General features: G+C 41.6%; 1 protein-coding gene across 1 annotated transcript in view; it reads right to left on the reverse strand.

Annotated features, from left to right (window-relative positions):
* Positions 1 to 2,737: 2,737 nt before the first annotated feature.
* The window catches only part of LOC137914316 (neuropilin-2-like), a gene marked incomplete at its 5' end in the record, with an annotated part of 28,315 nt that continues 16,967 nt past the window's right edge, over positions 2,738 to 14,085 (reverse strand). Inside the window, 3 exons of the mRNA XM_068757921.1 lie at positions 2,738 to 3,066; positions 4,238 to 4,300; positions 13,720 to 13,752. Of these exons, the coding sequence (XP_068614022.1) occupies positions 2,738 to 3,066; positions 4,238 to 4,300; positions 13,720 to 13,752 (425 nt within the window). The remainder of the gene's footprint in view (positions 3,067 to 4,237; positions 4,301 to 13,719; positions 13,753 to 14,085) is intronic.

The raw sequence follows: 14,085 nt of genomic DNA on the forward strand, positions 1-14,085 counted from the left end.
CCCCTCCATCTGTCTCTCTTTCTCACCATGGTTTCATCCCTCCATCTCTCCCTCCTTGCTCATCTCTTCAACACCCTTTTACGATTCCCTTCTTTTCTTCATTTCAGGGACAGATGAGTGAGAAAGACTAAATAGAGAACGGTGACTCCAAAATAAATACAATACAGTACATGGGTATTTTTGACTCCCCTTTTCCTTCCTCCCTTTCTTTCCATTTCAGTCTTTTATCCCCCCCCCCACCAGAAGATCACCACTTGACCTGGATATTTGACAGATTAAAAAAAATATTCTGTGATTGACCTTTAGCCACTGCAGCCGAGCAGAGGGCAAAAGAAAAAGAAGCAGGCAGCGAGTTTTGAGTCTATTTTCTGCAAGAGTCACTGACCTCCTTTCCGAATGCGTCTTCTATTTTATTTTTTTAAATTTTAATTTCATCTTCTCATTTTGTGTTCAGATTGTTCCTCTTATTAACCATCGGTCCTCTCAGGCATGCACATGAGTATTTTTGCCACGTTTGTTGGATTGCTGATGATAAGAAGTTAGTCAAATGTCGCCGGAAACAGCGCCACCAAATAAGATAATGACTGTTTGCTGCTATGTTTTACATCTATAATGCCTCAGTCGCCGAGGAGTTCAGCAGCTCATTGACAAGTCATCTAATTGATTGTTTTTCTAGTCTGACTTCAAATTCTGAGAATGGCTTATTACCTGCACGATTTTAAGATTTCCTTTGTCATCTTCTCTTATGAATTAAATTTAACATTCAACCTGTGTCCTTCACCATTATAAAAGAAGCCAACCCTTCTTAATACATTTATATCTTGTGTTATTCGCTGCCTTACGTTTTCTTTTTTATGTGAGATCAAAACGAAGGGAAACCATCTTGTTAAATCATCATTCCATGGCGGTACAGAAATACACAGCGTGTCTTTAGTATTAGATGATGTCACATGAATGTACTTCCTGGGTGAAAGAGCTGCGCAGCGCTAACAGAAATACACATTTAAGTGTTACGGGCCGATATGTTAACCTCTCTGCATGTAAACATAACCACCATATTTTCCCATCCTCCTTCTCTCTTTGTCTTCCTCTCTCCTCATCCTTCTTTGTATGTACGTGTGTGTGTGTGTGTGTGTGTCCTGCTCGTCAGTCTCTCCAGCAGCACTGGCCCATCTTGATGGCTGTCCTCCGATACAGCGTATACTGTAGTTAGCTTAAGGCTGAATTGTGTGACCAAAAAAGTTGATGAAGGGTTTCCGTCCTTCATCTTTAGTCATTCTGCCTCCATCCGTTTTGGAGCATCCTTCATTCGGGGGGTGGGGTGATGCAAAGAGCCGTGAATAAAAGGCAGGCTGATTTTTCCCTCAGTCTCGTCACCTTGTCCAGACTCCTGAACACATACACAGCTCTTTGGCAATCCATAGGTTGCATTATAACAATCACTGACATTCTGTTCACACAGTGTCTGTCCATCATTTGGGCGTCATACAGTCTGAAAAGTAAAAAAAAAAATAGATATATATATAACAAAGACGAACCCTAAAATATTAAATCTAAAGCACGACTCCATAACAGTATCTTAGATTTAGATAAACCTCTCCTTTTCTGTCCTCCATCTTCTTTTATCCTTTGTCTACTCTGATAATCTGTAATGTAAAATATTTCAAAATAGAAAAGGACTGAAGTAACATTTAAGACATCCGAGTCCATCACAATGCTAAAGAAAGTCTAAAATCGCGAGGAGCTCTATGGGGGTATATCGATGAACTGAAGTTGTCTTTTCTTGACCTTGTTTTTAAAAAAACTGACAAAAATCTAAAACGAAACAGGAATATTCACTATTACTCTTCTATGCCACTGGTTTCACGAGGGGCGGACCAAAGGCAGCCAGAGGAGCGAGCGAGCTCCGTCATGACAACGTTTGAAACTCACAGAACTCTAAAAGAAATTCAGAAACGAAACAAAGAAAAGGTCCATTTTCTTCCTTTCTTTTGACTGGCTAATTCTATGTGGTTGGGGGGGGGGGGGGGGGGTCGGCATTTGCTTGATATGTGTTGATTTCAGTCAGAGTGCCCACGCTCAATGGTCCGCCGGTGCTGAATCGGACAGTCAGAAGCTCCAGCGTTTTGATTTCTGCATGCGTTCTCTATTGGCCACATTCATATTCAAGATAATGAGGACAAATGCCTTGTAAAGTACCAGCCATGGGCACATGCTCATGAATTTCTCTTCATTAAAAATGCCATTGCCAAAGCCCCCCCCCCCCCCCCCCCAAAAAAAAAAAAAGAACAATCCAGGACTTTGCTGTCATTTGTGGTCCAAATGTCCAGATTTTCATCGGTGCTGTAGTCCATCTGATCCTCTAACTTCATCCCAGTGGCCGGTGGGCTATATTCTATGGTAAAACTGTTATTCATACTCATTCCTTCATTCATTCACAGGCTTTTAGCATCGAGCAGGATGTCTCCTGCAGGCAGAGGAGATTCAGTATCGTAGGTAACGGAGACTGGGGTGAGGGGTTCACCCAGTTCAGGCCTTGTAGCATGTATAGATCGAGTTCTAAAATTCCCCCACTGGCACGCAGATAATTGGGTTGAATTTCACCCCATCAGACATCAGAGCAGGAGCCGCATAGGGCACACTCGGGATTTAAATAACAGATAGTGCTTCGTTTTGTCCAACACCAAGAATAAAATAACTTTTGGAGAGGACCACAGGGCATGTCCTCCTCTCTCCTTCATGCCTCTGAGCAGCACCTCTGCTGGTTTATCTTCACTTTGTGCTTAATCCCATCGTAGAGCTCAAAGTTGTAGTTCTCCAGCGTTGTGGAGGAGCGTGATGAAAGCCCGCTGTAGGAGCATGTGCAGTAGAGGAGCAGTCCTGCGCAAACAGCGCCCAGCAGGACGCCCAGGGAGCTCATCACGATGATGGTGAGGAGGATGGGGTCCAGCGTGTACAACCAGGCGTTGTCCTTATCTCGCTCCGACAACAGGGTGACGGAGGGGGGGTTCACATCGGAGGAGGAGGGGGTGGAGAAGGAGGACGGCCATCCAGGGAAGATGTAATCTGCAGATAAAACAGGTAAGTATGGAATAAAAATGCTGAAAGCCAAAGAACAGCAACTGGTGTCCACTGAGTTCTCTATATTATAAGAAGCAGTCAGGAGGCGTTTGAAAAAAAAAGAAGTATTTATATTGTTAGATATAGACAGTTTTGTGTAGGCCTGCAGACATACAGACACACATGAACACAACCTTGATGTTTGCCTTGATGCATGACCAACGAGTGGCCGATTTGAGATGAGATGGGACAACCTTGCAAAAGCCATCATATGTTCCTTTAATAGGAGACTGTCACGGTTTAGTTGAGTATGTGTTATTGCATTAGCCACCTCTAAACGTAAAAAAGAAGCATAAGGCCCAGTGGAACGGAGACACTGGATAAATTCCACTGGTGCTTCTTGGAGACGAGAAATATCTGAGCTAAGAGCAACTATTTCAGGTATGCAGGAAAACCCTTGAGTGCAGTGAATGAAAGCAAAGGTGAGCGTAATTGGTTACACATAGATTCAAACGTTTATGTGTGTGGCTGATACATCCGGGAAGAGCTCATTCTGTTTACAGCAGCCTCAGCTATTATTGACATAATGACATGGAATTACTGTACGGGGGGTCTCTGGTTTGTTGTGTGTGTGTGTTGTGGGAGTGGGGAAGTGTGGGAATCTAACAGACACAAGCAACCATGCAAATCTACATGAGGAAGTTATACACGTGAACGGAGCAAATGATGGTTTTATAAATAAATGCACACAGAGGCAAGTAGTAAACATATGCTGATCACTCTTCTTGTACATGTGCTGAGGGGAAACAAGGATGCATGTGCACACGCACGCACGCACACACATACAGGGTGTAATCCATGATTGTAGCAGGCAGATGTTTTCTAGGTGCCCAGGAGGAAGCTGTCTGGCTCACTTTGTCTGCCACAAATATGAAAGAGGAAGAGAGGAAACTCACAGTCACATGCATCACACACACACACACACACACACACACACACACACGCACACACACAGCCATAGGCTTTCTCTGTGGAACCGCAAAATAAAACGAAGACCCACAAGCATGCCTCTGCTTAAAGAGCTATTTCACTATTCTTAGGGTAAAACAGCTGGTATAGCCTCGGGCTGAGAGGAGAGGAGAGGAGATGAGAGGAGAGGAGAGGAGAGGAGCCTCACCGCCATCGATGGATGGTTTGTGGTTGAAAACAGGGTCTTTCCCAAAATCCATAGGCCTGGGATCTGTTGAAAAGAAAGAGCAAAAGCATTAATCCCTTCCTTCCGGTCTACAACAGGTTGCGATAAGATCGCTCCATCTCTTCTGTTGTCAGTTCACAAGCTACATTTGTAGCTGTAGCTATCAAAGCACACAAACAGCTCAATAGAGTTAGTGATCTTGTTGAAACTTTCCCAAGAGATCAGGAAAGACATCTCCCATAAACCTCGTTGAGCTGTGCTCAGACCATCGAGGGACAATGACTGCTGCTGCTCAACATTCTGCAGAGACTACCTGCAAACAGCCAGCATGCACGTTTCATTGTGTCATGTGTGTCTTTGCTTTTTTTTATTTGCCTTGAAAAGAAAACAGAGATTTCAGATTAGGATGGAATGGTAGGGGGTGACACTGTGCAGTTTTTATGTCCTCCCTATGTCTGCATGGGCTCTCTCCAGGTTCTCCAGCTCCCCCCCCCCCCCCCCCCAACTTCAGTGAAAGGTCCATTTGTATCTGTATTTATTTATTTTTCATGTGGCACCACAATGAACTGGCGTCTCATCTGGGGTGTACCCTGCCTCTTGCCCGTAGACCCGTGACCCACAAGACGGATGAAAATGGATGTATGGATGAAGGGAACGGTAGAAAGACAGAGTAAGAGTAGAAATAAAAAGATACGTAGGACTTTGCTAGAAAAATAGCGCTTTTATTACCTTCACATTCCGCGCAATATATTTGCTTTTTATTCCAAGACCACGAAATTCAACAAGCTAAAATATCACATATTTCTGTGGCAGGCTGAAGTACAAGGCTTTGAAGGGTATGGGAGCTCAATTCTGCTTCAATTCAGTTTAAATAAAGGAAAAATAAATAGAGCAATATCTGGCCAGCTGATAATCCTGTATTGCTCTGGCAAAGGAACCCAAAACACAGTATGAAGTAAAACCGTAATAGATATTCAAAAGACAAGAGGAGAAAAACTAATTTATTAGATATGAAAAAGATATAGAACCTCATTTCCTCAGTTAGATAAGGTCATTTTTCAATGAGACAATTTTAACATCCAGATTCTACCTTCTAAAAATAATCATTACAACTTAGAATACTCAGTTTTTAAGTAATAGCAGGTAGGCGATTAATGCATTTAGATGAGACCTTCTGTTGAGGAAGTGATTTCCACATGGATTAAATACGAGATCATTTCTTTGCCGTGGCTCCATCACGTTTGCAAAATTGAGAATTTACCCAAAACTGACTTCCAGAACCCCTTTTTGGAATAAACAAAATTCATTTTAATTCTAATGTCACGGCAACAAACAAATCCGATCCTAAACTGGATGCATTCATTCTCAAATGTTGAATAAAGTCGATGTCTTTTTCTTCACAGAGGCAGACAAAGTACACAGTAAATATAAGAGCAGAGGGGCTGAAGCCAGGGACGGATGTTTAAGAGTTTATCACTTCAAGGCCAGTTTTATCCAGTCTAACAGGATCGAAACCAGTCCCAGTCTGAAGCGGTTCGGTTTCATCCCTCACTGTGGCACCGAAATAGAAGAACAAAATATTTTTGCTTTATTACAATGAGAAATCAAACTTCAACATGATTCCTTCATTTGATAAAAAATAACACCATCAAGATTGAATTTCCATAAACTCGACATGTGGTTGTACTTTACAACCGCATATTATTGGAGTGCAATGCAAAAAATAAATAAAATACAATCAAGATCTGTCCCTCTCAAGCTTGGAGTCCTCCTTTTGATATAAACATGACTTGCGATAATGTCAAAAGCATCCGGTTAAAAAACAAAAACAATAAAAGCCAAATATGACTTATCCCTGTGGTCACGCCACAATTTTAAATATTTTCTGGAGGTCTGAGTGAAATGTAAAACTATATTTTCTCTTTTTTTTGTCCTGATTGTGTAAATGTACGATCTCGCAACAGAAGTTCCAGCATTTAAAACCTTTCTCACGGTAGACTGAAATCACCACAGGCCACAGACAGAACATTAAATCGCTGACAGACTGACTGAAAAGTAAGACGGCTGAAAGGAAATAATATGAAGATACTCTTCGGATGGTGGTTGAACACTTTCTAATGATCTTAGTTTCAAGCCCCGAGGCTAGATTCCTAAAAAGAATCATGTGTATCTGAAAGGAGATTAAAACTCCCCATTAGCCCCATTTTATCTCCACTGTCCAATTAGTAAAAGAGAGGAATAAAAAGGGGCTTTTATACAGGCAAAAGCATGGATGCCTCTTTGGCACCATATGCTGTTCCACTGGGGGCTGGAGGACCTGTTAGAGTGGTTTCACTTGTAATATTTCTGCAGGAGAAGGAGGAGGAGGCAGAAAGTAAAAAAAAAAAAAAGAACTAGAGATGGCTTGAAGCCTGGAAGTGCTTACTGCAGGGTTTTTATGAATGCAATCAGCTCCATTAACTAATTAGAAATATTAAAGCGCTTCAAAGTTGCCTGTGATGGAAAAGGGAGAAGTGAGGGGAGGTTGATTTGAAAGCGCTGCGTGACAAGTGCATTTTCCAAATCTTGCAAAAGGTTTGATAGAGCGAGAGTGAAAGACAAAAGTGCGCTGGCAGCACAACATCAATACAACCGTATATCATTTCTCTTTTGGATTTTCAGACTCGCATTGATCTTTTACTGCGCGAGCCTCATTCACATAAAGTGTAAATCATGCACAAGTCGATTGGAGTGGAAGGGAGCGGGGACGGATAAGCAAGCTCAGAAAGAAACGGCATTTTGACGGCAGCACATTTTTCAAGACAAATTTCATTAAATAAGTCAATATCAACATGTTAAATATGCAATAAATGCTGATATAAATAGCTGAATTATAAGGAATCTCTAACTCAGATTTGTTTTGTTCGATTGTGTGTGTGATTGTGTACGTGCTGCTTTTAAAACGTGTCTATATAGCCACACAGCCGATTGGGCCCAAACACTTCTTTTCATGTGCCTTTGTGTTTTAAACAACCTGCCCTCCTCCCTCTTTTCTCTCCTTCCTTCAATCAAAACCCTAACCTGCCTCCCCTGTTAGTCCTCTATCTCCAGGAAGACAAAAGTCTCGTCTTTAGAAAGGCTGGAGAACAGGGCTTTTTTTAAAAACTTCTTTCATCTTCATCCGTCTCTGCGAGCGTTGCTGGAGGGAAAGGGTCCCTGGTTTAATGGGCCCCTCTCCTCAGATATATTTTGCTCTCTCGTCTTTTTTGCCTCTCAAGGTCCCTCCTATGTTTTTTTATACTGGGAGGATTCTTGATGAAGGGGGCGCAACAGAATAGGAACAAGCAGCTTTTGATGAATAAAAAAAAAACGTTTGGGGGATTTTAACACAATAATGTAGAGGGTGGTACACAACAAAAGATGGTGAACTGTGTCAAATTTAAATCTGGACTATTTAAAGTAAAACCAAACACATTTTTTTTCATGCTTTTTTTTGTATAATTATAATAATAATAATAATAATAATTAAAGCCACATTAACTTCAATTTAAACATTCACTTTCACTGAATGGTTTTAACTTGAGAATTTGCCATCAGATGAAAGTCAAGAAAAGTTAAGATCATCTCAGTGAATACAAACGACATGATGACGGTTGCTCAAAACAGTTTTTGAGTACAAGAAACAGACATGTAACTATACATCAGAAGCACAAGCCTCCTACTGCAATGTGAAAACAATGTTATTTGGTTGACAAGCAAAACATCAATGAATTTATTCTCTATATTAAGATTCACAGTAAATTGTCATCAATTTGCCAGAGCCTTCAATACATGATTGTTAAGCAGCAGAAAAGTGCTAATCAGCATTTCAAAATAAAATGTAACCTGATTTCAAAAGTGCATCATGTCATCAGGTAAAAATGTCTGCAAACCCACCTGAATTTAATGCAAATAAACACATAAACAGATGATTAAGAAAACACCACAAGGCTGTGTGAGAGTGTGTGACAGTAGTGCTGCACTGGAATCAGTTTTGCTTTTCTTTTCTTTTTTTAAACTTCACGGTGAATGAAACGCTCAAATGAGCTGACCAGTGATCCTGGATCAGTGGTTTTCTGAAACGCTTCATAAGTAAGACACTTTCTCACAGCATATTTGGTCTCACCTGTTGAAAAGCAAAATTAATCTTCAGTTTCCCGAGCTCGTACGCAAAACATTCTGTCATTCATGACAATGCAAGAAAAGATTCAACTGCTGTAAAATGTTGCACAAGCTCCAAATAAAGTAAAACTGCAGCATCAGGATACGTAATATATCTGGATGTGTTCCTGTCAATCCAATCTAAAGTGTGCAAGTCATACAAAGATGTTTATTTTGGACATTAGAAACAGGCAATGCATTGCGTCCATTCATACTATAATTTGACACTGAGGCACTACCTCATTCAGGAGGTGAAGAGGTAACAGATTTAATGCACACTTTAAAAAAAAGAAAAGAAAAAAGGCATATCAGGATGTAAGAAAAAACAATGCAGTAAAACATTTTGAAATGTCCGTGCATACGTGTTTATTCCTAGTTTTGCAGCATCCGGTGTAAGCCGTCTCATCCCGTCGTGTAAACCCGACAGAACAAACAAAATGACGCTGATCCCTCGCCAGTTCGCAGAGCAAGACACGTCACGGCTGATCGGGCGGCGCTAATTCTTCCTGCAACTCTTCCTTTTTTTTTTTGTTCTTTATCTTCCACTGTCACTCTCAGCCTCTCAAAGTGGACAAGAAAACAGCAGCTTGTTTCAGACCCAAAGAAAAAGCCGCCTATCTTTATGCAGCACACACACTGCGACTTCCATCTGCCTCTACCTAGGTGTAAATCCCCTTTCTGTCAGACTGGGTATTCAGAGGCAGGCAGTGTCCAAGCTGCAAATCAGAGCGAGGCCGACTTATAGATGTGGGGAAAACGTGTCCTTACAACACCGACATCACATGTGTTGTGTCCACAGTCTGTTCGGCTCCCGACGAGCATCGGTCTGATCACAGTTCATGTTCAAGTTGCAGCTGTAGAGACCAGGATTCTGAAAGTTTTACTTTAATGATGCCATAAGGCCTTCGCCGGCATTTTAGTTCTCTCATCTGCATACAGAGATGTAAAAGTGAATGTCAGAGGTTCAATTCCAACCAAGAAAAGGCACATCCTGATTGGTTGATCGGATCAGCCATCAGGACACAAACAGTCTTCCACGTTGACCCGTCAAGCGTGTTGATGTGAAAATGGCTATTTATCATTTATTTCAGGGAGCTTTGACCCCTTGTTGATCACTTTAATGGACCGAGGCTATCAATTCTTTTTCACCATTGGTTATCGTAGCTGTCGTCTTTATCCATTCTGATGGTAAGCATGGGATCGAGGTTCTGCCCAGCACCTGTGTACAGGTGGTTTTGGTTGGGGCTGTGGATCAGATTATAGCTGAGGTTTTGGTTCTGGTAGCAGTTTTGGAGAGCTTGCTGATTTGGCTGCTGGCTGCTGTGGTACATCACTGAATGATGATGACTGCCGCTGGTCTTCTTGGTTGCCCAGTGGTACCGACGGCAGCATATTATCACCACCACCGTTACAGTGACCAACAGCAAGAGGGCACCACCTCCCACAAAGTACCAGTAGGTCGGGATAGGCTGCACCGCCACTGTGTCTACTGTGGGCTCCATCCCAGACATGGCACCCCCTGGAGGGCAGGAGGACACATTACTGGTTGGCAGTACGGACAAGGGAGGCAAGCATGCAGATCGCATTGGGCAGCTGTTGATCGTCAAATTAAGCATTCGCCAATCCCCTCCGTTTGAAAGTTATTGTCAAATCATAGCATAACACCTTTAACCAGGCATAGCAGGTCTGTCAAGCTTTGGATTTCTCCACATGCTGACTCGTGTCGGGGGTGCAGCACGAGTGATACGAGTACTTTCAGCCATGTCCAAGCTAAAATAAATGCAAAAACAAATGTAGAGTTTAAGGATTGTGTTGGCTTTTTGTGTCGTAACCTGCAATATTTAGCCTCTCTAGCTTTAACTAGCTTTCTAAAGACACTTCTTCAAAGAGAGGTCTAATTAAAAGTAAACTATTAGCTTAGTTTGGATTTCAGCAATGGTTTTGTTTGAATAAACTCTGACCTTGAATGCTTCCTTATCATGTTCTTTGTTTTTTACAATGTAAACAACAAAGAACTTTACATGATGGAAACAACAACAACAACAAAAAAAATTCGAGACAAGCAGTCTGAGCTGTTTTTAGTGTCTAAGCATCAGGTAGACCTATATGGCGTTCAAATTCAAGTGTAAGTCCGATTTTGAAATGAGTAAAGAGAAGGAAAACATCAAAAACTCAACCAGGAGAGAATTTTTCAGTCGATTAATCAAGCAAATGTCGCAAGTTACCGATAAAATTGGCCGCTTCCACGAACAAGGCTCACATTGTGTTCAATCTGACATCAATGCGCATGGATGCCATGTGAGAAAGGAAATCATGGCAGACTTAATGAGAGTAACAAATTAGACTGTGAATGGTCCATTACTGCAGCAGAGCAATGGAGGGATTGTGCTCTGCTGGTATCAACAAATGTCAGCTTGTGGAACTCTATTGCACGTTCTCAATATTTAAACAGACGCTGATGCATGTGTGCTTTGATTGAGCTGGGTTCACCCAGCAAATGTCACAAGCATCAGCCGCCCATTGACACGCAGAGGCACATGCCATGCGTTCGGAATCAGTCAGAGAACGCAACGCCTGGATTGTGCAGCGAGAGTTACATGGTTGTATTTGGTAGTATTCAGCCGCTTTAATCAGGGCAAGCTCACAATGAAGGGAGTTGAGTGGCAAGAGAGAGATGGAGATAAATCAGAGTGAAATTAACAAGGGTGGAGAGAGGGGATGAGAGGGAAGGCATTATTGGAAGTATTGAAAGGGAGAAGGGTGGCGACATGTGAGGAACGAGGGTGAGGGTGGAAGGTAAGTGAAAGGAGAGCGCTAATCCTGCCATAATATCTTTAATCCTGCATTAGAGGGTTTGTCTGAAAATTCAATACTCTGTCAAGTCTCTGTGAAAGAATGTGAGTGAAAAAGACAGGGAGCGATAAAGAGGAGAAACAGCTAGAGCAGGCAAGATGGGGAAGAGAGGAAGAAAGGAAAGAAAGAAAGAAAGAGGTGCATGCAAAGCCGGAGAAATCCAAGGGAGTGACTGATCTTGAATTAGTCAGACGTTCTATTTAAGGCTCTAATTTGGCTTTACTTGTAAAGATGAAGTCTTACCCAGATAAAGTGTCAAAACTGACCATTAGTGCTATTTTATTTTTGACTTTTTTGTCTGTGTGTGGCATGATTGGTGGGGGGCGCAGGCAGCCCTTTTCTTATCAGAGGCCAAATGCCTTCTAGGTTGCCATGGAGACAAAAACCCACCAGTGTTACATACTGGGTCATATCACACCACACGTCTACTGTTAGGTTGGGGCTGCAGTAATTAAAATGGATCATATTCAATTCTAACTCTGAACTAGTTCTCCAGAAGTTTTCCCATTATATGAGAGTTTGGGTTGGTTTCGGGTCAATACATGTGTTTCATTAATATATTCACTGTTATATTCTTTGTAATTTTAACTCACTGGACACGTCTATAGTGCAAGTCTATTATCTTCACTCTCATATGGACTACAGTCCTTATTACTGGTGGACTTTCGGTTTACAAATTCAATTTAAGTTATCTTCCAAATAAGCATTTAGTTTCATTTAAATCAGCTTGTTCTCAGAAATTCACCACGAATTCTGTATTTTTAAATCATAAAGGGTATCAAAAGTAAAAAAAAAAAAAAAAACGACAACAAAAAACAAAGAAAACAACTCTGTCATCCGTGACCACAACCCACAGGCTAACCTTTCAATTATCCACACCAAGATACGCAAATAAATAGCAGTACTATGGGGTTCAGATTCAGATGCATGTGCTCACTTTTAAAGAGGTGCCTCAAAACCAGGGGTGTCGTGAGCGAACACACACATATAGTAGATCTGACACTATCGTCATGCTGGGAGTCGTGTGATCGGCTCTGCTATCTGTGTACGAGTCAGGGGACGGTTGACTCTTGGATCTGACTGTTTGTAGGAATGTTTGCCTTTTATTAAATGTAACTGTAGTGGAAAAAGTCCAAGTGGAAAATGTTGAGAATAAGTTTAGTCTCTTTACCCAACACACACACACACAATGAATAGCTTGATCACGGGTCATCAGTAATACAGCTCTAAACCAACAGAACGGATTCAAATGACTTTGTTTTCGCACCCAGCTTCAATAACATTATTTGTCATGCAGTAATGGACAGTAATTTAATAAAAAGATGCATTGTTCTGTCCTAACTTTGTGATCAATGAACCACAAATCATAAGAGTCTTGATTACTATTCAGAATGGCCAAACACAATATTTTTTTAAATACAATTGTGAAGAAATTTGCTGTCACAGAGGCCCAGGCTCCATAAAAATGCCATTGCTCATATTTTGCAAGCCTCTAAACAAAAGCAGACGTGCTTTAGGCAATGACCCCGACTCTGACAGCAAAAGATTGAGGAGTGTAATCGGTCTAAGCCCTTTAAAAAAAAGGCCTGTTTGGAGAGGAATGAGCAAAAGAGAAAAAGGAAGAAAGAAAATGGGGGGGGGGGGGACTTGGATGGTTATCAACAGTTTGTTGGATGGAGTAATCGAGTCAAAGGAGGCAAGGAAAGGGAAAAGGGAAAGATAAAATAAAAGCAAGGGAGGAAATGAAAAATAAATGATGAGAGACAGACAGGAGGGAGGAGTAAAAAAAGTAGTGACAATAAGACTAATAAAGCAACACATGTTTTGCTTAGTTTTTTCAATCCGTTGACATCACTGGTTTTATGTTATGAACGCTTTCACTAATTCCCTGCGGTCAGCGCACCAATCATGTGCCCAGATTTGTTGCAATCATGAATACCTGTGACTTATCCGACTCAGCATGGTGCACACCATTACTCAGGATGCGGAATGTGAAAATGCACCCTGACCGCTCTCTGTTGCAATTGCACATGTTTGGTATTGCAGTCTGCCAGGGTGATAAATAGCATATGTGGTGGAAAATGTAATTTTCTCATCAAGGAACATACCAAACTGCATAACCAGGAGTGTCAGCCCAGCATGCAGGGTGTCATGCTGGAACGATGCAGTGGGTCCATTCCATCAGGCTGCAACACCGTCAATATCCCCAATCAATGCATAAGCTGACTTTCTTTTCACTAGCATATACTAGCATATTACAAAGTGTATATTTGGATATATTTATTTATGTAAAACAGGATTATATTTGTTCGGGCCATATTATTTGCTACCCCGGGCCAGTGCAGCGCTGCAAGCTAAGGTCAGCAACGAGCCAAAAACACACAAATACATTTAACACAGGAAGTACCTACGAAAGAGGAAGTAGAACTTACTCGTTATGCCAGGAGTTAAGGCGGGGAAAGGTTCTGTGAATGAGAGAGACAGTGATGTTAGAGATGAAACCCCATTGGACACATTTACTTCGGTTAACTAGAGTAACTGAAAGAAAGTAATTTGTACACTGATGATGATGATGATGATGATGTGATATGACGATTCTTTCAGTTACAAATCATGCATAAAACAAAAGTGTTAAGAATGACATCTTTGGTTGTGTAGTTTTAAATCGTTTTGTCCACGCCGTGAGTCGTTGTCATGGTGATTCTTCCTCAGGCTGACAGTCAAGGCGGTTTAGCCACGATGACGCTGCCACTATGTGAGCAGTGAGAAATGCCTGCTAAACGTGTGCTAATGTCAAG

The sequence above is a fragment of the Brachionichthys hirsutus genome, unplaced genomic scaffold (genome assembly GCF_040956055.1).
Source record: "Brachionichthys hirsutus isolate HB-005 unplaced genomic scaffold, CSIRO-AGI_Bhir_v1 contig_1394, whole genome shotgun sequence".
NCBI classification, from domain to species: Eukaryota; Metazoa; Chordata; class Actinopteri; order Lophiiformes; family Brachionichthyidae; genus Brachionichthys; species Brachionichthys hirsutus.